General features: G+C 28.7%; 1 protein-coding gene across 1 annotated transcript in view; it reads left to right on the plus strand.

Annotated features, from left to right (window-relative positions):
• LOC113551558 (protein Skeletor, isoforms B/C) overlaps positions 1-25,949 on the plus strand; it is a 93,192-nt gene that overhangs the window by 57,744 nt on the left and 9,499 nt on the right. Inside the window, exons 6-13 of the mRNA XM_026953857.1 lie at positions 10,983-11,221; positions 17,115-17,295; positions 19,240-19,260; positions 19,606-19,784; positions 20,140-20,480; positions 22,477-22,653; positions 23,570-23,668; positions 23,835-23,990. Coding sequence (XP_026809658.1) covers positions 10,983-11,221; positions 17,115-17,295; positions 19,240-19,260; positions 19,606-19,784; positions 20,140-20,480; positions 22,477-22,653; positions 23,570-23,668; positions 23,835-23,990 — 1,393 coding nt within the window. The remainder of the gene's footprint in view (positions 1-10,982; positions 11,222-17,114; positions 17,296-19,239; positions 19,261-19,605; positions 19,785-20,139; positions 20,481-22,476; positions 22,654-23,569; positions 23,669-23,834; positions 23,991-25,949) is intronic.

Here is a 25,949-nt window from a genome sequence, read left to right on the forward strand (position 1 = left end):
CTCAAAGGGTTTTCACCCTTGGCCGGCGACGCCCGTACGGCGTGTCGGGCTTTTTCCGTCCCGTAAAATATAAGCGCACAAGGGGTGACTGCAGCGTCATCGGTGAGTGGTGGTGGTAGGCACACGCGTGTATTTAAATTGTATAAAAATAAAAATAGGTTGGCTGGTATTGTCATCATATTATAGTCACCGCCGTGGCCACGGTATCTCGGTCCCGGATATGATTTTCATTCCGAACTAACGACTGGAATTAACGTAGTTTTGGCGGGATTATAATAAAATATTCGAAGGGCTCTACCGGTTTTAGCGCATGCGTTTCCAGTTTGCCGCAACAGGGGCTGAATTGGAGCTCCAATGGTATACAAGTGTATCATAAAACATGTATACTCTATTTTGTGCTGACCGATAAAAATCGCACACATATTATTTTATAATAATATAATGGCCTAGTTCGGTACACTCTATTTATATAATATAATACGTTTATGTATATTATATAAATAATGGTAAACGAAATATCCCCTGACTCAAGCCTTCGATTCTGCAGCAGACCATTTACAGAAATATAATAAAATTAATAATTATAATGATAATTTTTATAGAGTAAAACTACGATCGAAAAAATCACGTTACTATTATATTTTTACTGTAACGTTTTACAAAGACCAATATATACAATTGTATTGCTGTATATACCTGCTCCGTTGCAACATAATATTGTATTGATTTAAAAGGACAGATAGTATATATACCTACTGCATAGTGTGCCCTGTGTGCCGGGGGTTGTTGCCGCTATTATATTATTGTGACTCCATATTCGAAAATACAAATAAATGGTCATTTAATCGTCTCTAAATCTGATTTTACAGGAAATTATATGCATTTATAAATGTGTTTTTAATAATTGTAATAAAGTAATTATTATAATTAAAACACTTAAACATATTTCAGTGGCCATATGTTTAGAATAACGTACTACACCATGTGTTGTGTTTGCAATTAATTAATATAAATATATATGTATTATCCGACATCTGACAAGCATGATATACAGCATAATATTATGTTATAGTTTCTTAAGTTTGATTGTATTCCGAAATCCTATGCTTATTAAAAACTTTTGTAAAATCGACAGAGGAAAGAAAAACGTTCGAAGATTGAGATTTCACCCTCTATTAATGTTTCCGCTCGTGTATAAGAATACGATCAAATTATATACAGAACGATTCATCAAGTATGCTCATCCCCATTGTATTTTTCATTCATACAGTCATTCAAAATTTGATATTTGGATTTTAAAATATATTTTAAGAACATATGCAACATATTAATTAATATTTTTTTATCAATATTTATAATTTTTTTTTAATGATCCAAGAATAATAAATACTAGATTCGATATTACATATATTTATATTTTCGTAAAATATTTTTAAGGGCTATTATTCTTAATATAAACAAAAATAATAAATAATAAAAACACTACTTGTTCAAAAATGTTAATAAGAGAAATACATAGTTTTAAAATATTATCTACTTATCAATTACAAAAAAAAAGGGCTGTCGTTTGAAAAACAGAAGTATCTATCGCGACAGAGCACTTTATAATCCATAAATATATTTCAAAATTTCAAAAAATATAGTTAAAATAAATTTATAATTAAAAAAAAAAATGAGCATATTTGATAATTTACATTCTATAATAAACTAGATCATCGTCTAGTGCTACTCTGGTACAGAAATGTGATTCGAAAAAACCAACGAGCGCGATGTGTAGGTATATTTTATTAATTATACTTACTAAGAATGTTTTTGCCGGGTTTTTTTTTTTTTACTGAAAACGATGACACAACGCAACCACAGTAATTCAACACCGTAGCTACAGAATTTATCAGTGTGCCGGAGATTTTTCATTCGGGCACAAAATGACTTGTCTTCTGGTTGGTGTCTACTACTAGCGCGGTGTCATCGATCACCGGGCGCCTTTCTACTGCACGTACGGGCTTTACGACTCAGTATACTTATGGAGTTATCCCGTGGGATCTTATACTATATCGAATTTTTCACACCCTATGTTCGAGACACCACTGCGGTGGAAAGGTGTGCGGAAGGCCTTTTTTTCTCTTATTTATTGTGGTCAAATGGAGGAAATGTCGAGAAAAAAAGTTGTAATCACTCGTCTAAAAAATATCGCTAGTAATTAATATTATTGTACACTATATACCTACTGTTTTATTTACCATTGTGGTAGGGTGAAAAAAAATCCATTAGGTAGTTGAAACGCACTGCGAATACAACATATTATGTACTATACTATATATATTATATAATATATTTTATTTTGTATTAATACTATATTTATAATATATAAAGTAACCAGTTAAGGTATTTTATATAATTAGTCAATTGTTGCAAAAAAAAAAAACTCTTTACCCTTGAATATTATATGATTCCGAAAAATTGTTTTTAATTTATCTAAAATAACGGCTATTATTGTTCGAATAATAAATGCATTAGAAATAGATATTTAATATATTTAAATGTATTTTCATCCATTTATATCTATGATATATATATATATATGTACATTAATTAAAAATTTGTTTTTAATTCGTGTTTATTTTGTCATTTTTCGATACGGATACCTTAAAATAATATACAACGAATTTTACTCAACGTTAAAACCAACGTCTGTTTATAATTCTACTAAATGTATATATTTTGGTAAAATAAACAGTTTATTTTATTTAAGTGGCAATTTATATTAAATGTATTTTTTTTTTATTTTAGTAGACTTGGTAAAAACCATTAGTTTCCATAATTAATTGTATATTATTATGGAAAATAAAAACAAAATAACATGTAAAAGTTACATACTATATAACCTATTATTACTTAGTATCATTATGTAAAACGTCATGTATTTTAATAAACACGTCATCTACCATCGAAGTTTCTTTGTCAACGACCATGATTTATGGATGAGTTCATGTTATTTATACTTATAATATCATATTGTTCATATCTACAACACATGTTTACATATTTTAATGACTTTATCATGATCCATTGATCTACGTTAAATTCTAATATTTTATATAACAAACAACTGCTTACAACAAACTATTTATGTAATTTATAAACCAGTATATTATTCTGTATGTCCTAAATATTATAAGTATCTATATACATTAATTTCACAGATCGGGGTAAACAATTATACACATATTATATATTTGTGATTATTAATCAATCGAAACTATTAATAACTAAATAGTTGTCCCTGATATCGAGTTATGATTAAATATATTTTATTTTTACTTAAGGTCTCAACAATTAAATCAAATATTATCTAACACGTTTTTATTGTTAAAAAATTAAAAATTTTATGTAATGAAATCAATAATTTTTCAGACTAGGGCTGGGGAACTGGCGGCCCGCGGACCACACCCGGCCCGCAAACCTTTTTTATCTAGCCCGCGCTACATTTTCAAATTACATCATACAATTTCAAAGTCAATCGTCTATACTTTATACTACGTCTATGCCAAATTAAAATGCATATTTTAAATGACTTTTTTTTTTACTCTCTATACTCTATCCCGCTAAATTTTAATTTTCTAAAAATTGGCCCTCTAATAACTTTCAGTTGCCCATCCTTGGTTTAGACCAATGAAGAATGAATCATTACAATGACAAATTTTAATTTTTAAATTCACATTTATCTATTTGTACTATTATTTTTAAAATTTAAATGAATTGACACAATTCATAATGAAAATTATGAATTAAGTTCATTTTGAATTATACAATTTGAAGATAAGATTATTATCCAAAGAATGTTTGATGATTTTCTTGATATTTTAATTGAAAAGCAAATTATGAGCATTTTATAAGTATAATTGTCTTGTAAATTTGAAAATAATTAAAATTTAAAAACTTCTTTTAATCAATTATTTAACGTATAAGTTGTCTCTATATTACATACACACAAGTATATAATACACAACATAGACAATTTTCGTTCAGAAGAACCCATTATGTGTTGTTAGCTTTTATGTTAGAATGAATTTATCTATTATCAAAGTTAATAGTTAGAACATTATCAGCGATGTAGCGTTGAATTGTCTATGTTTTAATAGTTAAATACAAAGTATTATAAATTGAAAATGTTCATATCTAGTTTAAAAATTAAAATATCAAAAAATAATCCTAGGCTATATCACTTGAAATTTTCTATTGTTTAACTTTGATAATAGGTAAATTCATATTAATACTATTATACTAACAATGGGATCTACTGAAAATTTGCTATATAGTATGAATGTAAAATGGAGACAAGATAGCGAGTGTGGCATCCTCTTAAAAACAATATAAAATGTAATAAACATAATAAAATATTTATAAAGATAATATATCTTTACAACGATTAATAATAATAATCATCAATTGTCTAATTACTGAAAGATAAAATCCCTGACTAATACGATTTAAAAAATATTAAAACAGAAGACTTACAAGCACAAAGTACCTTTATACAATAATTATGATTTATAACCAATATAAATAAATCGTCATGACTTTTTTTAATTCCACTACTGAAGTACACGATTTCAGTTAGTTTCCCCGATATCTTTTTTTTTTAAGTATATTTTGTATTATATCTGAAACAATTATTAAAATAAGTTATTTGTTATAATTTACTATATTATTTCAATTTTGCTTATGGTAATATGCACATTGTTTCAAGTTTCAAGTAATAAAATTTATTTTAAAACACTTAATAAGAAATTTAAGTTTTGTAAAAAATAATACTTATAATAATACGTATGAATATCAATACTGTAATTATAAGATTTAATGTTTTAAATGTAATACATTATACATTTAAACTATCAACAATTTATTTTTAATTTCGTTTATTTTTTCAACTTCTAATGTATATATTTTGAACATATGTATAATTAAACTGTCGCAAAATACTATAGTAAATATGTAATACCAAATAACTTACAAATTTAAAATAATGCGAATTTATACAGACACACATCATATTATAGTGTGATGTATTAAAAACTATATCAAGCCTGATGAAATTAAGATCACTACTCTCTAGCGAAGCAGTAATATTAAAATGTTATAAAATAATGAATAAAGTTTTTCTGACCAGCGGCAATTGTACCATGTTGGTCTCTATCCGAATTTCCCGGAAGGCCGTTAAGTTTCTGCAGGGCAGTTTTTGATGATTTTCCGGGGCATTTCGAAAATGACCTCTTCAATAATAATTATATGAAGTACTGTCTGCTTCTAATTTCCGATTTATATAGAAATTCATATTATAAAAAATATTATCGTGAAACTTTTGTACACACACAAAAATATATCTACGACAAAACTCCCGTTCACTTAAAACGCAATTACCATAATAAAATAAATAAAATACAACATATTATTACGGATGCCTCTTCAATGAGATAAGTTTATTTTTTTTGAAAATTATTGTGAACATATTATAAGTGTTAACAAGAAATTTACGTTTTTTAAACCTAACCTTTTAAAGTTTTCTCTATCCATAATGAGGAAAAAATGTTCACCTCTCACAATTAGGTTGTAGTTAAACAAAAATAAAAAAACCCGAGAAGTCACTTAGCTGTAATTATATAGATTTTAAGAGATGTGTAAATGATGTGTTAAATTTTAATTCAATAGTAAATCATTGCACACACAAAAAAAAAATATTTTGTCAACCTCTATATTGACTATATTATATAAGGGTATTTATATACTAATATTACTATTTATATATTCAGTAATTTTTTTTCTAATATTAGTACAGTATATGTTGCAAAAACATTACATTAATTGTGTTATTAGTTATTAATATTATTATAATGTTATATTTATATAACTTAACGTCTTGCACATTAATACACGTACCTGAAAATCTGAGTGAATAGGTTAATAGCATAAATAGTTTAAAATTATTCTAAATATTTTAAAAATTGTATTATGAATAAAAAATAATTATAAGCGATTATGTAATGAAGAAAAACTTAAAGCCCCCAAAATTCCCGTGACGCATCAATATTTAAAACATATAATATTACTAAGATTGTTAGATAATATATCTTTTAATCGTTTCAATATCTAATTTTGTACAAACTTATTAGAAAAGAACTAATGCTTATAAAAAAAAAAAAAATTGACTTAAAAATAATTGTTGGGAACATCTATATTTTATTATTTTTGAGCTTTTTTTACTTAAAAATACATAGGTTATATGCTTGTTCAATATAAATATTACAGTTTTTCCATATTTTTCTACTAGTACCAACTAGATCCAATTTTCTACCAGAAACCACCCTTAAAAAGTTTAAAATGGAATCATTTTTATTGGCCCGGGAGTCTAGAGGTAATAAAAAATAAAAGAAATAAAATACTTATAAGATCTTGTAAAACCAATAGTAACCGATTAATTTATTCATTAATAAAAACTAAAAATGATCACGTTAATAATATTTTCCAGACCAATGACTCATGAGAATGAGTGTATACCTTTAGGACGATGTGCAGCAGTTGTATTATATATTATTTATACTATTATTATTACTATTGTAACTGTAACATAATATAGAATGTTTTCGAGACGGTTCGTCTGCCTTGACAAAAAAGAGAGTGGTGAACAGTAAAGGCCAAAAGGCAAAATACCACTTTTAGGGTGAATGATTGGCGTTCGGGCGTGCGAGCCGGCGGGGAGTATGGGTTCCGCTTGTTGCGGAAAGGGCTGCTGCAGAGTACTGAGGTGGATCGGTCCGGGGCCACTGCGCTAACGATATATGTACAATATTCGTCCCTGTGAGCTATTATTCACCATTCTCCGTTTATTATTATATTATTATTATTACAGTCAGCAAATCTCGTGACGTTTTTTAACTTCGTTTATTTTTTTCACCCTTCATCAACACCACTACCACTACCACGACGGACACGTTATGTTACGTCTTTTAGATCTTTTATACCTCTTTTGTTCGCTTTACGACGAGGGGAAAAAATACGAACAGATTCTTATTGAAGAAATAGCTGGTGCACATTTACGTGAGAATACGTACTTATATATATGTCGTCGGACGCGGGTTTAAGCGTTTCATAAATTACCGAGTGAAAACTAAAATGTAATCCGATTATTCGCGTGGTAGTCTTTTCTATTATATAATACGAGACATATCCAGAAAGTAAGTGTACTGAGGCTCTCGCGACCGCAGGGAATATTTTTTTACTATGTTCGCTACACTGCTGTATAGCTTTACTCCTCTTCTTTATAACAAGAGCAGTACGTCAAAAACTGTGGTCACAAGAATTTTTCTCGTGAAACATGTCGATCGAGTATACCGCCATCTCCTTTGTCTACTTCTCGACCGCCCTTTCATCTCCTTGTCAGTAGAAAATTGTATTCCACCTATGTGCTTCTTCAGGGAAGTGGACAAATGGTAATCTGAAGGCGCCAGGTCGAGGAATACGGAGGGCGGTTCAAAATATCCCATCCAAATGAGCCCAAAAATTGCTTCACGACATTGGCTGTGTGGGGTCTGGCGTTGTCGTGCAGCAGGCAGACTCCTCTTGTTAACAGTCCCTTCCTTTTATTTTGAATAGCTCTCCTCAATTTTTTTAAGGTTTCACAGTACCTTGCTGCTTTGATGGTCTCCCCTTGAGGTAAATATTCAATCAATGTGATGCCATCGTGGTCCCAAAACACTGATGCTATGATTTTTTTGACTGAAATGATGGTTTTGAACTTTTTGGTTGAGGGTGAACTATGGTGTGACACTAGTGTTCGGACTGTCTCTTGGTTTCAGGCGTATAGTGTGCAACTCAAGTTTCATCTCCAGTAACAATAGACTTGAGAAAATTAACACCTTCCAGTTTATAGCGTTCCAAAGAGGTAATGAATGACGGCGCTGGATTTCGCACTTGGCGGTAGACTCCATCGACATGTATCACGAGAAAAATTCTTGTGACCACAGTTTTCAACGTACTGAACGTGTTATGATCTTGTTATAAAGAATAGGAATATAGCTATACATCAGTGTAGCGAAAATAGTAAAAGAATATTCCCTGCGGTCGTGAGAGCCTCAGTACAATTACTTTCTGGATATGCCTCGTATAATGTTTAATCAGTTCAGAAGCTGGTTAATTTTTCAACAGTGATATAATTCCTCGTTATCCCTATTTTGGTCTAAGCTTCGAACAAAAATAATATTATATTATTACCATGTGTACTATGTAACTATGAATATTCGTCAAAAGAACATTTTATATAAATGTTTTTTTTAACAAACACATTTAGAAAAATTTTCATTATTATTAATATTATTATTGCCATTAATTAATTTAAATATCTACTGAATCATATCACTCTAAGTAGTATGATATTTTGACTTGTACTCAGTCACGATTTCTTATCTTAGCAGATCATTCGTGATTCGTTCAGTGTTTTTAAAATTGCTGGTATAGTTGACATCACAACGCAATCATAACATAAACTATGTCAATATGTTTTTATGTTATGTAATATTTCATATTATCCAGTCTAGCATATAGCCCTCTATTATTTTTTTTTTTTAGATCGTACGCTCACGAAATTATGTTTATGAGCGATTGGAGTGGTGGCGGAGGAGGGTTGACATACCCATCTTTGACTTATTTTTGTCCATTATTTCTCATTTTATTGTTGAAATAAAAATTCGTGTTTAAAATACTTTTTTTTCTGTGATTTTTAATTTTGTATACAAGTTAACCTAATTTTTTAACAATAAAAATATGATAAAATAATTTTTGCGTATTTATCATGATAACGTAGCTATAGTCTCATTAACCCCAATATGTTTCTAATAAGTAATAACATATACAATATACATAATATAATAATTTCCCTTACACACAATTAGTTATAAATTATTAAAAATTGACTAGTATCTACACTTCGGTTGATGGTTGCAGGTAAATGTAAATATTATGTATTACATAATGTCTATTTATTATAACGTGCTCGAACAACAGTTAAATATTCTACCCCCTTTTAAAAAGTCTAAACATGCTGCTGTTCGTTCAACGGTTTTAAGACTTAAGAATTGAGAAAGAACAATTTAACGATCATAGACACTTGTTTTACGTGGAAAATGCTACAACTCAAGAACACGGGTTTTTAATTTAACGATTCAAAGAGACGAGAGGAAATAAGGAACATATTATATTGTAGATATTAATGAAACATACTTCCTTATTGTGTGGAGCGTCTTGTACATGAGTATTACTGTAGAAAGGAACTCTAATGTGGCTGATAACAAAATGACAATAGTTAATTCTCAAAAGCGGCACGACAGTCAACCATAGACTTAAAAGCCAAATCTTTGGCCGAATATAAATTATATGGGAAACTTTACTTAGTGCAAAGTTCTCCAAGGTAAGAGTACGAGTTCAAGAAGCTACGGTCAGTACCTGAAACTAAAACAGGACCAGAATTTAATATGTTATAATAGTATGTAAATTGTACAAAGAAAGTTCATAAAAATAAAAATCATTACTAAGTTTCAATGATTTTTTTTCCTTTATCGTTATATTTTAATTAAATAACCAGTGTTTTGAAAATAATTTTAACACGGAACCACGCCACATAAAACGTACACCAGTCTAATAAATATGCCCTACGTATATTGAATATCTTCATGTAAAAAAAAAAATAAATGTAAATTTTATATTTACACTATATACACATTCATTACAAGGCTTACAACTTTAAACAGCGCCGTGTTCTGATTGAACATGAGTAATACTGATATATTAAAACTCGAAGCATAAAAATGTTTTTAAAGCTGTTCCAATAAATTTTATAAAAAATAAAGTTAATGTACGCATAGCCATTTGTTATATTAGAATTTCATTGATATTTTATAAATCATATTGCATTTGTGTAAAATATACTATCACGGGCCCACGACCAATAATCATTTAATATATCATATCTATAGTTATTTATACATCTTAATGATATTATAACCATATTTATTCACCGAATGATTTTAACTTACGCAAGAAATGCTGTTTTTCTATTCTGTTTAGTTTTTTAAAATTATTTCAAATGGATTTTTCCAGTCGAATCGATACATGAGATTATTACAGAATGCAGAGAATCATTTATTATAGATATTGTTTAGTATACATACATATATACAAAGCTTTCATAATCAATCTTACGATAAGGTGACGAGCATTGTATAGAGACACAATGTAAACTGATAGAAAAACATCGAGACACATTTTATAATACCTAGTCCAATGTCATTAGTAATATAAAAGAACGTATGTCGCATAGTCTTACCGCCATTGACATCTATCGGAAGTCACAGTGGTTGCAGCGACGGATTAATTTGTGTTGTATCGATGAGGGCGCTAAGTTTTCAAAATCTTATACGGTCAATAATATAGGTTGAGAAAGGTGAAATAAAAACAATAACAATAATAGGTATTCATGCTAGCAAAATGTATCATAGAATTGTTTGGCACGCAGTTCGAATCAGAAATTAAATTAAGTTAAGTTAAATAAATCATTACCAACAATAGAACTTCAAGTTTTAGTGTAAATATACATTTACGTGATTCTATACGATTCTACGTGTAGAGTATAGTCGAGTGGATATTTAATAAATAACTTTATCAAAAATATTATGTTATAATGCTTTTAATTGTTGAGCTGTATTATATAAAATAATAATAATGTTGAAAGCTAAAGACGAACAAATAAACTCGTTCAATCTATTCGGTTATACAAATAATAAAAACAAATTGGATCACAATAATGAATGAATAGGAAGTAGAAAAGGAATATGATAATATCTGAACCATTTCAACATTTTGTAAATACCTATAAATAGTACATACACAATAAACGGTACATTGTCTTTAATTGATTTAATCTATCCTTTCAGGTAAACTTCGGCGAGGTGTTCATACCAATCACACTGGATCCACCCAAACCACGAATCTTACCAGAGTTTAAACGTTTCGCTCACAGTTTGCGGTCAGGTAATATCAGTATTCTTGACGCACGGACATTCTACATACCAAATTTACACTATGACGGCTTGGGGCCGGACGCGTATTTTTTCGTCGGAAACGGTTCGGAGCCATCAGCTTACGGCGTCAAAGTACCAAACGAAGTCGGGAGGTAATAAACCACGTTATTTCGACGATATATAGCACAATACTTATTAATTATATCATATTAAATAACAAGAAAATCACATTCGGTATCGACGATCGATTATTTCTACGTTTTCGTATAAGTAAAAATCTCGCGGCTATAAAAATCTTTAATTGCGAATAGACTGTGTTGTCTAAACAGCCTGATGGAAACCGCTATTTTCCAGTCGTTTAGCGTCTCGATTGAGGGCGTTCAGTAGATTCCGAGCGGCTTCGGACAACCTGGACTCGCGACAGACGTTTTCGTATTCCGCGGGTAAAAGCATCCGTTCAGCAAGGCTGGCGGTTAGCCGACTCGGCATACGGTCGCGAGGTCTCGGACCCGAGGCCGGACTCGGGAATACGACGCACGCTGACGCCTTGTCGCACAGAGACTCACCGAAAGTGACGATAGAACAACTATCTCCGCAATAATAGAGCATCTCCTGTATAGCATTTATTTTTATATACGATCTATATGTGCGATTAATAATATTAAAATAATAATTATCAGGGCTGTGTATTTAATATTTATTCTGTCTAACTGTGTTTGATAAAAATTACCATCGTATACAATATGTATTATATTATTATTATAGTAATATACAAATAATAGCTAGTATACTAAAACCCGTTTTTCCATTTTTTCTTTTAATTTGGGGTTTAAACTTTTCGAGTAGGTAATATATATTGTTTATACTTTTTAAGTGATATGTAAATAAATTTAAAATACATATTTAAACATTTTTAAACGCGTTTATTGAAAGCCCTAATGCTTATTATAGTGCTATAAAATGACTTATTAGTAATTATACATAATATTACACAAATATTTAAACATGGTGAAAAACAATTGCTTTATATGTATATTATACAATCATCACATGGTTAAATAATATATATATATATACCGATTATTATATAGACTATAGGCTTACTTTTAAATATTTGCAATACGTTTTAAACTCGCATAAAAATTTTCCTGAATCCAACGGATACCGGCTTAGATGTTCGAATTTCAACGTACCAGCTTTTAGCTCGTCGACCGCTCGGTTCAGGCTCATAGTAGTTCCCGTATTTTTGACCAAGCACCTGTTCTTGAAACGATTATATATTTCTGGGAAACTGATCGCCAAAAATATGACTCTGTAGGTTAAAAAAAATGTTTCTACAATCCGTGATTTTATTAACAAACATTAGGGACAAAAACTCTAAACATATTATTTTTAAATTCGATATTAAAAAAACAAAACTTGGATTTTTTCAGCTATATAACCTTATTTTAGTGATCGTGAAATAAATTATACTTTATTTACTTTATTCTAGCCTCTCTCTCTCTCTCTAAAAATAACATAAATGTCCAGCTACACTATCATATATTTTTTTTAAAAAAATACAAAGCTTACTGACAATATTTCGTTTGTTGTTTAAATAATCACTCTAAACAATATAATACCGATTTGGAGCCATTTCAGTTGAATCCAACCACTCAAAATCAGCTCTTGTACGCGGGAAACCCTTAATTACATAACCATTTTCTACACAATTCTCTTCCATTAGTTTTTCCTAAAACAAAATAAACGACTTTATAAAGTATTAACGTTATTCTTATCGTTTTGAAATTTAGGTATGTAAATATACTTTTAACCACGAGTATATCGTTTCTTCGGCGATTTTTCTGTTACTAATGACAGTTTTTTGATCCAACATTTGATCAAAATCCACTGTACACCACACGATTAATGATAAATTATACATAATTATTATTTATTGATAATATCATAAGGTGGGTATATCAAAGAAGTCGTCTGACCAATTAACTATAATACTACCACCCACCATCAAACCTACCGTTGACTAAATTGAATCTCTTAGATAGAGCACTGGCTACGAAAAAACGTCCAGATCCTTTAGGACCGATAACTGTCACTCTAGGCACAAACGGAACGTCAGACGGTTTTTGGCGTATTATTTGATCCAGGCACAATTCTGTTATCTGGTCGATTGATTTACCCTGCACATTGATTTCCTATCCAAATGAATACAATTGGTGTAATACTGGTATAAGTAAATATCTAACTAATTAGTATGTAAAACGTACAGTGTTAAAGGCAATAATACATTATACACTTTGATTTTTAATATTTTTAATATTTTACGTTGCTTTCATTTTTAAAGTGTTTACAAGATATATTAAGAATACTTTTAAATTATATAGTATGGAAATATTACCACGTGAAACTATTATTGCGTTATACTTTTATCGAAAAAAAACATTTTAAGTAAACTTTTTCACATAAAGTTCATCGGCTTTTTATACTCAATACGATGTACCTCAGTACATACAGTTTATAACAATATAATAATGCAATAATCTAACTTTTAACGTGAATCGAAATTTCATTTTAATTTCAAATTCTATGTTTTTGTAAATCAGATTGAACTTGTCAATTTTCATTTGAGTTTCACATAAACCTGAAAACAAAAATTGTATATTTTGAACACAATAGTATAAAATGACAAACAGTTGAATTGACAATATATCAATTTAATATTATTTCATCATAAATGGTTTAAACAGTGAAATTCACAACCGTCTTACCTACTGATTTATTCAGCACGATTGTGTGTGTCGGTAGAATACCAAGACTTATCATCATGTCTGCTTCTTTATTACTATTTGGGATGTCTGTAAATATAAATAATATACAGAATCTCAAACATTATGTCAATGTATTAAGATTTTTACTGGTTCATATTATTTTACCCAAAAGTAACCATCCTTTTTCCGAGGCCCCTTTCGCTTTCATGTACTCCAACAACATGGTCATAAAATTCGTCGAATCACATCTGTCATCGTCGTCGTCGTCGTCGTTGTCTCTCTAAATCACACGTAAATAATGAACATAGAATAATCATATTATTATAATAAGGTATTATTTGAACTGTGGATTTACAGCGAATATACTTTCAGAACGTTTTAATCAATAATATCGTTTAAATAAATATCAAAGTATTGAATTTTAAATATTTGTTTAGCACGTATTTTTCTTCAAATACTATAGATTTAAAAAAAACTGCATATTGTATTAGTACTGAAAAAAAAATTAAAACGAAATTAAAAACTAAAATTATATTAAAGTACTTTTTTTTTTACTGTTATTTGTATTCCATTTAAATTGAAAAGTTGTGGATAAGGTCAACTACTTTTAAAACTTATATCCTATATTCAAATATAAAATATATTTGTTTACTATTCGATATATTTTTTTCTTGTAGCGTCATCACATGTTGCAGATAGTACGTTATTTATTGTAATCATACATTTTTATTATTTTTTGATAGTATTTTTCAAATGTAAAAAAAAATAAAAACATTCGTGTTTTATTTTTCATTTCTACAGTTTTGTTCCAATGTATGTACCTACGTATAACATTAATATTCCTATTTTCTAATTTCAACAAGTACATTGCAGAAAATATACATATAACAGAAGCACGCGAATACAGAATATAAGAAACGCGTATACAAAAATATCGGAGAGGGTACACATAATACGTTATGTGGCGTATGTTCTATATCTCGTGTGTGTACGAACTCGTTTTTTCCGGTGTCTGCGTAGTACGTTCCGCCGATCGATGGTTACCACTCCGGTGCTTTTGGCTATGTTGAGTGCAACGTACACTTTGTCTAAACAAAATCGACGAGTAGTCAATGTTTACACAAGATTGCGGCTCGCGATATACATAAGCTCTACCCCAACTCCCAGTGGGTATGGATGAGTGTAATCTGTAAGGGGAGATTTCACTCGTATATACCTGTATCTAACCGGTGATCGGGGGGAGCAAGCAATAGGATTTTCGGTACGTCCACATGACGCCGGCGTTTCAAATACCACGCGACGAACCGTAAAGGTCCGGGGGCTGGAATATGACGAGTGCTTTAACCATGTTCTAGGAACAAAAAAAATTGTCAATATGAACGTTTATCCAACACTATAATACTATCATGAATATACATAGTTTCCTGTATTAGGAACCATTTTAAACGATTAAAAACAAAATAAAAATTACATAAATATAATAACTTTCTTGAAAAATTATTTAGGTATACGTTTGATTTACTTTTACTCATTTAAGTACAAGGTATAATACAATTTAAATCTTTATTATTCTTTACATTTCCGTCTTTAGATCACTTATTTTATATGTAACTAACTGAGTATAATTGGGGGGGGGAAATATTAATTATTAGAAAATATTTATTGATATTTAAATTTTAAATTAGTGTGCGTTTTTGAAATTACGATAATCAAATTTTTGACAATAATATTAATTTGATTACATGATAATAAAATAAAAGTTATTTTTGGAATTTCTATGTATACAACAAAATGTTGTATACACACCTGAATCGGTGTAAACTTACCTTAAACATTTCGTATATCCTGTGCTTCTCCAAATAACACATTTGCCTAGCTTTGATCATTTCCAAGATTTATGTTTTAATAGTCGACAGTTACGAAAAATGAATACATTAGTTGCTTTATTTATTTCTCTGGCGAGTGATGTACATGCCATAAATTATTATATTTGTCGCACATGGCAACCGCTCTTTTGCTTTGTATAATATAGTACATGATTATTTTATCGTAAACCATAATATTAATCAAAATTCAAAGCTTTTTAATTAATGTGTATTTATATTAGTTCAAAACATAGTATTTTTATGGTCATTAATGTTTGTTTTTAAATTTGTGAAAATGAACAATGTATTTTATAAAACATTACATATTTTACAATAAATTAATTTTCATTTTTATATTTACCGTACATATTATACATGTATCATTTACCTGCGCGCGGTTGGTCACGATCGTTTACGTTATAATTTTAATCCGGTGTCCTAATATCAAATTCATAATATATTCGTATATGCTAACACTATATAACATTATAATAGGTATACATTTTTAATCACTATACATAAATAATACCTTAAAATATTATTAGTAACTATACAGTATGATTCACCAAACACCAAGTATACTCACCTCCTTTTTCTTCTTCAATAATGAATATTTTAAAACACTTGACATTTTTTATACTACTTAAGGAGTATCCTGTGAAGATACAAACTACTAATTTCTTAAAAAGGCCCTTCTTTTTCTATTTTAAATTATTTATTGGATATTTTTCAAAATATGTTGATATATTAAAATTCAAATTCAAACAAGTAGTTTTTTAGGTATTAAACGATGTACTACGAATAATAGATTTGAAAGATAGGGGGTTATGGTAATTATGAAATAGTTCTAATAATTAATATTAATCCATAAATATTTATTATTTTTAAAAATAGTCAACGTGTAATAAATACTAGATCAATTATTAGAAATTTGTTATATTTTTACAAAACCATTTTTGGGTTAAGAATTATTATCCTTAGCATAAAAATTTAAATAATCAAAAAATTAATAGTTCAAAGTATTTTAAATGAGTATAATATAGAAAAAAAATCATACACTATAATGTTTAAATAATTTATAGTAAAAAAGGACGTTCTCGTTGATAAACAGACGTTTGTATTTCCACAAAACACTCCTTAAGTAATACAAAAATCTCAATAATTTGAAAATATGGTATTTTAGTATATTTAAAAATTATATAAATATGTGAAAATTAATAAATTAATTATAAAATGAAAAGAAATTAAGGTGAGTATTACTTGGTAAACCATTATGTATATCAATATATCATTGGTTGGGTACAGTGCTCGTGGGTATACTACCAAGTATTACTATTATCATAGTGCAACGAAAACAATACCGTTTTTTAATCAAAATGTTTTATGTAATACGTATTATATTTTTTTTTCAGCTTGGAACCTCTGAAGGGCTACCAGGGGGAAGACATAGAAATCCAATTACCCAGAAGCCTGACGATGCACTCGATCGATTGGCTGGCCGTCTGGTGCGTGCAGTACACGCATAATTTCGGCCACGTTAACGTTCCGGATGATTTGGACGTGCCACCAGCGTTGGGGCAGACCAAGCTCACCGTGAGTAGTAGAATCAACGGCGGTAGCGGACGGAGCTCGGGTAGACCGACGATTGTTGGGCCGACAAAAAAGCCGAGGCGCCATCAGTCGTGGTCGCCACCGCAGCCGCCGCCGCCGCCGTGGATTTTTGGATCTTACCCGCAAACCGGCGGTGAAATCTTGGCCCCGGTACAGCGGTACCACAACGACTATAATTATCATATTTTATGACATACGCAGTAATATTATATTATCATAATTGTACTCCCCTGAATAAATATGTACTAAGCAAATCGTTATATTGTATCAGTATTATATTATTTTATTTCTTATACACATATATATATATATAATCATGTTGATCAAGTATTGTTTTTTTATTTTTATTGATTTTGTTATTAGTTTTTAGTTTTCATTTTATATTTTTTATAATACATCAGCCCATCTATGATTTACAAAATATTATTTGTGAGTTTTTTTTGTTTTCGTTTTTAGTGCAGTTTGGCTTTGAGTCATTGACAACTTTTCTTTTTTTTTTTTTTTGGTGGGGGGGAGAAGTATATAATAATTGGATATTTTTACAGTATAAAATATATGTGTAAATATATGTAAACAATATTGAGCTTTTGAGAAAATTGCAATAGTTAAGACATTTTTATTTATACATAATAAACAGTGATTATTTTTATCACTAAACACTCATTATTTCGTTAAGTATTGACATTTTTTCAAAACATTTTATCTTATGCTTTTCTCAAACTATATGATATTTTTTTTTATTTTTTTACCCTTATATTTAATAGTGAAGCCACCATATAATTTTGATTTTTAAATGGCAACCTATATATAAAATGTACTAAATTAATATGGCTATTTTTTTATGAATTTTTACGTTTATAATCATATGTAATACACTCGTAATCAACGCTGTGATGAATTTTGTACCTGTAGTTACCAACGCCTAACAGTAGTAATAATTTCTAGGACGAATACCTAAAAACCACAAATCACCCAATTTTGAGCAGCTATAACTCACTAACGGTTAAATGAAAAATAATAATTTTAACGTTAAAATTAATAAAAAAAATAGCCATACTATTTAAAGATATTTTAAATATAGAATACCATTTGAAAATCAAAAGTTTATAGTGATTTCACTATTAAATATATGGGTAAAAAAAATAAAAATTTAATACAGTTTTAGAAAAGCATGAAACAAAATATTTAAAAAAAAGTCAATACTTGACGAAATAATGAGTGTTTAATGATAAAAAAATCATCCTGTTTTTAAACGTTCTCAGTTATTATTTTCTCATTTTTTCTACTTTCGATTTAATTTTAAGTTTGAGTTTCCGTTCAAGTATAAACTTTTAAATTTATTCGATTATAAAATATTTTATTGGTTTTATAAAAAAGCAGAGTAATTTAATTTTTTTTTATCTACAATAAACCGTAACTGTATTACAATACATTTGCCATTTACATTTTGAATACTTAAAAAAAATGAAATATTCAAAGAAAATATTTTATTAATTAAGTTATTGAAATTGTAAACGATATTTTCTCAAAACAACTTATGATAATATAATAATTAAGTTAGAAGAAATATTCTATATTTTTTTGTGTATTTCAAGTCAATTAAAAATCGACATTTATTTATAATAAAAGTTTCAATCTATTTTATTAAAATATTTGCTTACAAAACGTCATCATAATATATTATAACTTAACATAAATTTAAACGTTTAAATTGTGTTTAAAAAATATATTTTCTTTGAATACATAAAAGACCTACATTTTGTTTATTGGCACAAAATTGTTTTTAAGCGCTATTCGAGAAGTTAATTAACGAGAAGGTTGTCTTTATAAAACTAATTATACAACTTTTTTATTAAACCGTATATTATAATATGGTTATTAATAAATTTGTTTATATTTATTTTGTGCTGCAATTCGGATTTACAGCCAACATGGTGGTACAATCCAGTAAGTAAACAGTTTACTGATATTTTTTAGTTTAAATCTAGTATTTGTAATAATATATTTAGCTCAAATATCAAGAGTTATTAGTCCTTGAACCACTATCAACACAGACTAAATTACATTTATTATTATACGCAAATTCGTATTCAATGAATTAGCTTTAACTAGAATTCTATTTTTTCTCATCTATTTAATCCCAATAAAAATTAGAAATTTAGAATAAGTAACTATAATTGATCATGTGATATACATTTTAAGTTAAACTCGAAAAAAATAGTATATTAAAGAAAACAATAGAATGATAATAATAATAATAAAAAAAAACAATCGAATTTTACGCTACTTTAGACGAGCAGCACTACTTCAGATCCCGAAGGGCATTGGGAGATGAGCAATTGTCGAGAACTATTACCCGGTAAACTACAAGTGCACTGGGAAGTGCAAGATGATTGGGTCCAAGTGCAGTTGACCGGGAAAATACGTGAAAACCAATATATGGCATTTGGTCTCAGTGGTAACCAAAATAGGTTAGTACCTACCATCTCTTGATATATTGTATACTATATAGAAACAATGACTTTTCTTTATAAATATCAATGTTTAAATGTATAATAATACCTATAATCCATAATATTATTATATTTACTTCAAAAAATAATATAGTTTTGTAAAAAAGAATGAGCCGACGGAAATGACATTCAATATTAACTAAATATTGAAATATATTAAAAGAAAGTATCTTATTTTTTATATGCTTCTTCTGAAATATTATTAAATAAAAGTTTATTTTTATTTAAAGTTTGTCCATATTGAACTAAAAAAAAATACTGGTGAAATGCCATTATAAAAAGTTGAACAATTTTATTAATTTTACCTTAACAGCGTGACGATGATCGGTGGTGACGTGGTAGTGGTGTTCTACAATCGGGAAAAGAACTCGTTTCTCGCTGAGGACTATTACCTGTCTGCAACCACCGAATGTGACGACAAAAATGGTGTATGCCAGGACGAACGGCTAGGTGGACGAAACGATGCAGTCCTGGTGACCGGCACTCGGCGTAACGGTGTCACGTGTGTCGTGTACCGACGGCCGGTTCAGACCAACGAGGCGATCAACGACCAGCAGGTGCCTGTGGATGCAGCCGCACTGGTCATAGCAGCCATAGGCCCTCTGGGAAGTTCCGACCAGCCGGGCGCACATGCAATCCAAGACATGACCAGAGGTTAGATTCTAATATCGTATAAGCAATGGCTAATTTATCCATCATTTTTCTATAAATTGTTGGTAATTTTGTTTTTGTTTTATCGGATTATTTTTAAAATTTACTGACAAAAACTATTCTCAGAATTTAAATATTTTTGATCCAAAAATTATGGCAGATATAAAAAGTATAGGAATATTGTTGTAAAATGTACCTATATACAACATCGCTGCTCTCTAAACCTAAAAATTGAACACCATAAAATGCTCTCATGGTTATCAGATTATATTAGTGGTCGGCAACCGGCGGTCCGCGTGTCTTTGTACACGGCCTGCTTTAAATTCTACAACAACGAAGTTTACTTGAATATAAACATTTTTATTTTTGTCTGGCCCGCGAACTCTTATTAAATTATGAATGTGGCCCAGTAGTCCAAAAAGTTTGCGACCACTGGATTATATTATAATAATATCTATATAATTTATCACTTCGTCAAAAACATATATTTATGTGTTCGGGGAAGATGAAGGTAAATCGCAAGGGGCCAATGAAATGTTATGAATATTTTTCAAGGTGTGGGATGTCACGAGAAAATAACGTTTCTTTGAATAAATCATACACCGATACAACATATCCACACAATATATATATATACATTATTGGATATTTCAAAATGTGCTGTTTGTCCTATTATACGTTTATTGTTTACCCACAAATACAGATTTAATGTGTCTGTATCAAAATCCCATTTGATTTGAAATGCTTGAGAACGATTTCGAGAAAGGAAAACCAATCGGCAATCGGCACTTATCACTCAATGCCAAAACGTTCTTGAAAAAGCACACAAACACCTGTGTCACAATAATCGAGTTCGCACGCGTATTTTATAACATAGTCAATTATTATTGTATAGTTGCCTTTGGGTTTTACAAACGCGCGTTATTATAGCATTTTTAATACTGCATGAATACATTTAGTTATAATATATTATTATTATTTATAATTACTAATTTACATGCATACATAATGTAATATATTATCATAATAATTTTCCTGCGAGGCAGCTGTTTGAAATTCTTTTTGTCTTTGTGAATACAACTCTTATAATGTTCGTCCATTCATTTACGTAAACAATGAAGTTTTGATTAGTTGAGTTAATTTAATCTTCATAACTACCGTCGTATTGATCTTTCATCGCAGATCTATACTATATACACACATAATTAAAAAACAAATATATTTTTATTTTATTAATATAATATTAAGCGAAATATGTTTTTTCGTATATAATATGTTGAACTATACTTATGTTTATGTATTATAATAAATGATAACCGATTAACCAGTAGATAATATAATTTACGATAATTACAATTTTTATTCTCTAAACTTAATAATAAAATATAAAATAAACGAGACCTTATGCAACATAATACGCTTATATTATCGATGATCAACATGTTTGAAAGCTGTATTATAATACAGTGCAATTTCCTTATAATATTACATCAATTCTTTAACACTTTTATCAATGATTCAATAATTATGATAAAACGGAGGTATGAATAGGCAATTTAGTTACATCTCTGTGTATCTCGATATTTAATTTAACATATTTATTTTAAAATAATCTATGCCAAGCTTTTTGTTTGTCTACCTTAATATGTTTAAAGGTTTTAATTGACAAGCTATTGATATAATTTATTGCATTAATACAATTTGACCAACATCTTTTTTTTAAATTTTATTAGAGAATATAGTACAATCTATACCCAAAGGCATAATAATAATATGTGCTACATTATATTATAAAAAAAAAAAAACATGAATAAGGTGAGAGAAGAAACCATCCAGTGATCGCATTTCATTTTGCTTAATTAATTTGACCAACATAATAACCGAACCGTTAAATATAAAATAAATTTTATATATTGCACCAAATCCATTGTCGGGAACTGTGGCTTAAAAATTTTACCCGATTACCACCTATGACTATACTTTTTTATGATGTTCACAGACGAAATAAGAATAAATTTCAACTCCAGAGACGATCATACGTGTACATACTCCCTGTTCAATCTTGACGATGACATGGAACGGACCGCGTGGCCACCCAACATCATCATTGGCGAGAAAGAGTTTAAAGCTAAGCTCGGGCCATCAGGTGGTACTCGGGGTTACATGGCTATTACGGGTAAGAATAATATTAAATTAGGAAAAAGTATTCCGTTACTTTTTGAGTATAAAAACATACCTTGACCGTGAAAAAATTGTGAGACTTAGGCTGGTACAATTTTAGTTCTGTAAAAATCCTAATATTTATTAATACCTCCTCTAGAGAACGGTCAAAGGATATCTTAGAAATGCATATTTCTTTAATACATATGATTGAACAAAAATGTTGTAAAAGTGGAAATTTGTATAGTATTATAATTTATAACCGTGTCAAAAGTTCAAACTTTGAAAAATTGCTTCGACGGTTGTCTAGAGGAGATGTTAAGGAATGTTAGAATTTTTACAGCATTAAAATCGGATAATCAAAATTCAACAATCTTGTCACTACGTAGTCTAACAATGATTTTTTTTTACCGACTAGAACCACCTTAAATTTGGTTAAATAAATTGAAGTATTCATTATAATATACGAGTTTCAAGTATTTTATTGTGTGATTTACGAATTGACGTAGTTAAAATACTTTAGTATAAGTTATCTGCAGCTGACATATTTCATCTGAGGCGACGGGGAAGCAATAAAAAAAACCACTAATTTTATTTATTTACAAAATATTTAACAATTAGTTACGGTGAATCAAATATCAAAAAATAACAATAATAAATTTGACTATTTATTTTACATTCAGTTTATTCTTCAGTGTTTATCATCATTCGTCATTTTAAAGACGTTAATTTCAAAGATTTATTTAAAAAGTATTTTATAATTTTAGTACCAGTTATAAATAAGTGTATTACTATACCAAAAATGCAATTTGCTACTTATTATTTACCAACAATGAATTGAAATTAAAATTATACCTAATAGCTAATGACAATAATTTAATATTATGTATCTACTCGTATATAACAATTAAGATTTTTTTTTTTTTAATAAGGGCATTCCACCGGTGACATCGTTTGGTATATAAACGACAAACTTATACCAGAAATCTTTGTAGAGAGGAGACAGACGTACACATTCATTGTCGAAGGAGGTAATTTAAGTATAGTAATATTTCAATGTAATATATATTATATGTGTACACGCGTACAATACATACGTATAATCATTGTTTGTATAAACTATTCAAATTTTTGCTTAAAATTAACGAGATCGATTAAAATGTAAATACCTAACAAATTTAATTAACAATTCTGTAGGAAATGACCCTAATAAAGGCGAACACTACCATCCTCTGTATATCACAGATAGTAGTGAAGGAGGATTTGGACAGAAAGATGACGTTGAACAGAGGAAACAACGTGTTTTTGCCGGCATCGTCTACGACTCTGACGGCTTACCTTTTCCTACTACAGGTATTTTAAACATTAATTTTATCATAATTGCATGAACTTAACTAGAAACCTTTTTGATATTAATATTGAAATTACTCTTATAAAAAAATGTATACATACATTTTTGACACGCGTGACTTAGTTTGGTGTACTATAATTAGAATACGGAATACTACCAAATTTCCTGAAAGTATTTAAAATTTCTTTAAGTCTCTATAAAAAAGTATCTTTTAATAGCAATCGATATGTTTCAATTAATATAAGAAAACTTGGAAGTTATTGCACTTTCACTAATATAATATTCATTTATCATTATTAATTTTTATTTAAAAATATTTATATTTGAAACTGGAATAATTTACAAAACAAATACTTAAAAAAACCACACACTATTACACACACTATATATTCTACTCAGAAACTAAAATGAAATCTAAACCCTGAGACTGTTTATTATATAATCAAAAAACCAGAAAAATCGCTTTACTGTATAGTAGATTTGAATATCAAGTGACTGAAATGGATACGTTAAATTTAAATTCAATGATTTATCATCGCATACAAAAAAAAAATTGTAAGAGGATCATGGACCAGCCTCTGTTTTTAAATAATTAAATACTATTAATAATGTATATTAAATTTTTTTTTCAAAACATTATATATTTATATATTTATATTAAGCAAACTATTACCTATAACTTTAGACTTGAAATTTCACTGAATTTCGCTGAATATTAGAAATTATACCTACTGGACCTATTTTAATTTTTTGTAAGATGCAATTTTTGTTTTTACGTAAAAATGTTTGAAAATACAAGATTTCTTATAGTAGTTTTTCATACACCAATTAAAAATTATTGGAAAAACACTGTCACTATATTTTTTTATATTATAAGCGTTTTAACTTTAAAGTTGATTTTTTTTAGAAATGCACCAAAAGAATCAAAATTATTAAGTTACTTTTAGTATAAAATTCATATACAATTTTGAATATTCGTACCTTAAGTTTGAAAATTTAATAAAAAATTATTTTTATGTTTTTCTTACACTTCTTATAAAAAATTTAGGCGCGATTCCATAAATACTTTTTTTTAAGAAACTGAAATTGAATATTCACGCGTAAATTAACGATTTTTCATTGAACAGTTTTAATTGTTTAGATGTAACTTAAAAAGTATTAGGTAGTTGTTGTAAAAAACTAGACATTTTTCATCACTTTCATTGTTAATTTAATTATCATAATATTTATACTCAATATATTTAGACATTTAGTCATTTTAAGCTATTACCTATTTTATATTTATATCACGTTTCACGTACATATTCATACCGTTCTATAAAGTTTCACTATGATAGTGTGTCGCATAGGGATGTTCAGAAGAATCGATCTTCATCAGGCCACAGCGTCATTTCTCGGTTCTCGATAAATAAGAGACACAAAGTACACGTAGTATATTATACTATATTCTAGTATAATTGTACTACAAAGCAATTATACCTGCATTCCCCTTTTTATTTTATTTATACATGATACCATTCTTTTTTACGTGTAAAATAGCTTGAAAACAAGATTCCTCAATTTGAAATTTAAATGTCTACAACACTGTTGAATGTTGATACTTGATATTGTTGGATATTTGTATATAACAAATTTTGGTACAATTTTTTTTTATAAACATTTTTAAGTTATTATGTGTGATTAATAATTATTTATTACCATACTACAATAACTCATTAGTCATTAAATTTTATCGTTTTTATTCTGTTACACTAATATGAGCCATTATATTATAAATAATTATTAATTACCCAACATCTATCTACCCATTCACCAAATTGTATAAAAGTTGCAGAATCAATTCATTGTACATAGAATAACCGCCACCGTAAATAGGTGTACTTATATAATAGAAAAAATGTTTCATGCACGATTATAATTTTTTGAGTTAGAATTAAATATAATAACTAAGATAATTATAA

Source organism: Rhopalosiphum maidis, chromosome 2 (assembly GCF_003676215.2).
Source record: "Rhopalosiphum maidis isolate BTI-1 chromosome 2, ASM367621v3, whole genome shotgun sequence".
Classification (NCBI taxonomy): domain Eukaryota; kingdom Metazoa; phylum Arthropoda; class Insecta; order Hemiptera; family Aphididae; genus Rhopalosiphum; species Rhopalosiphum maidis.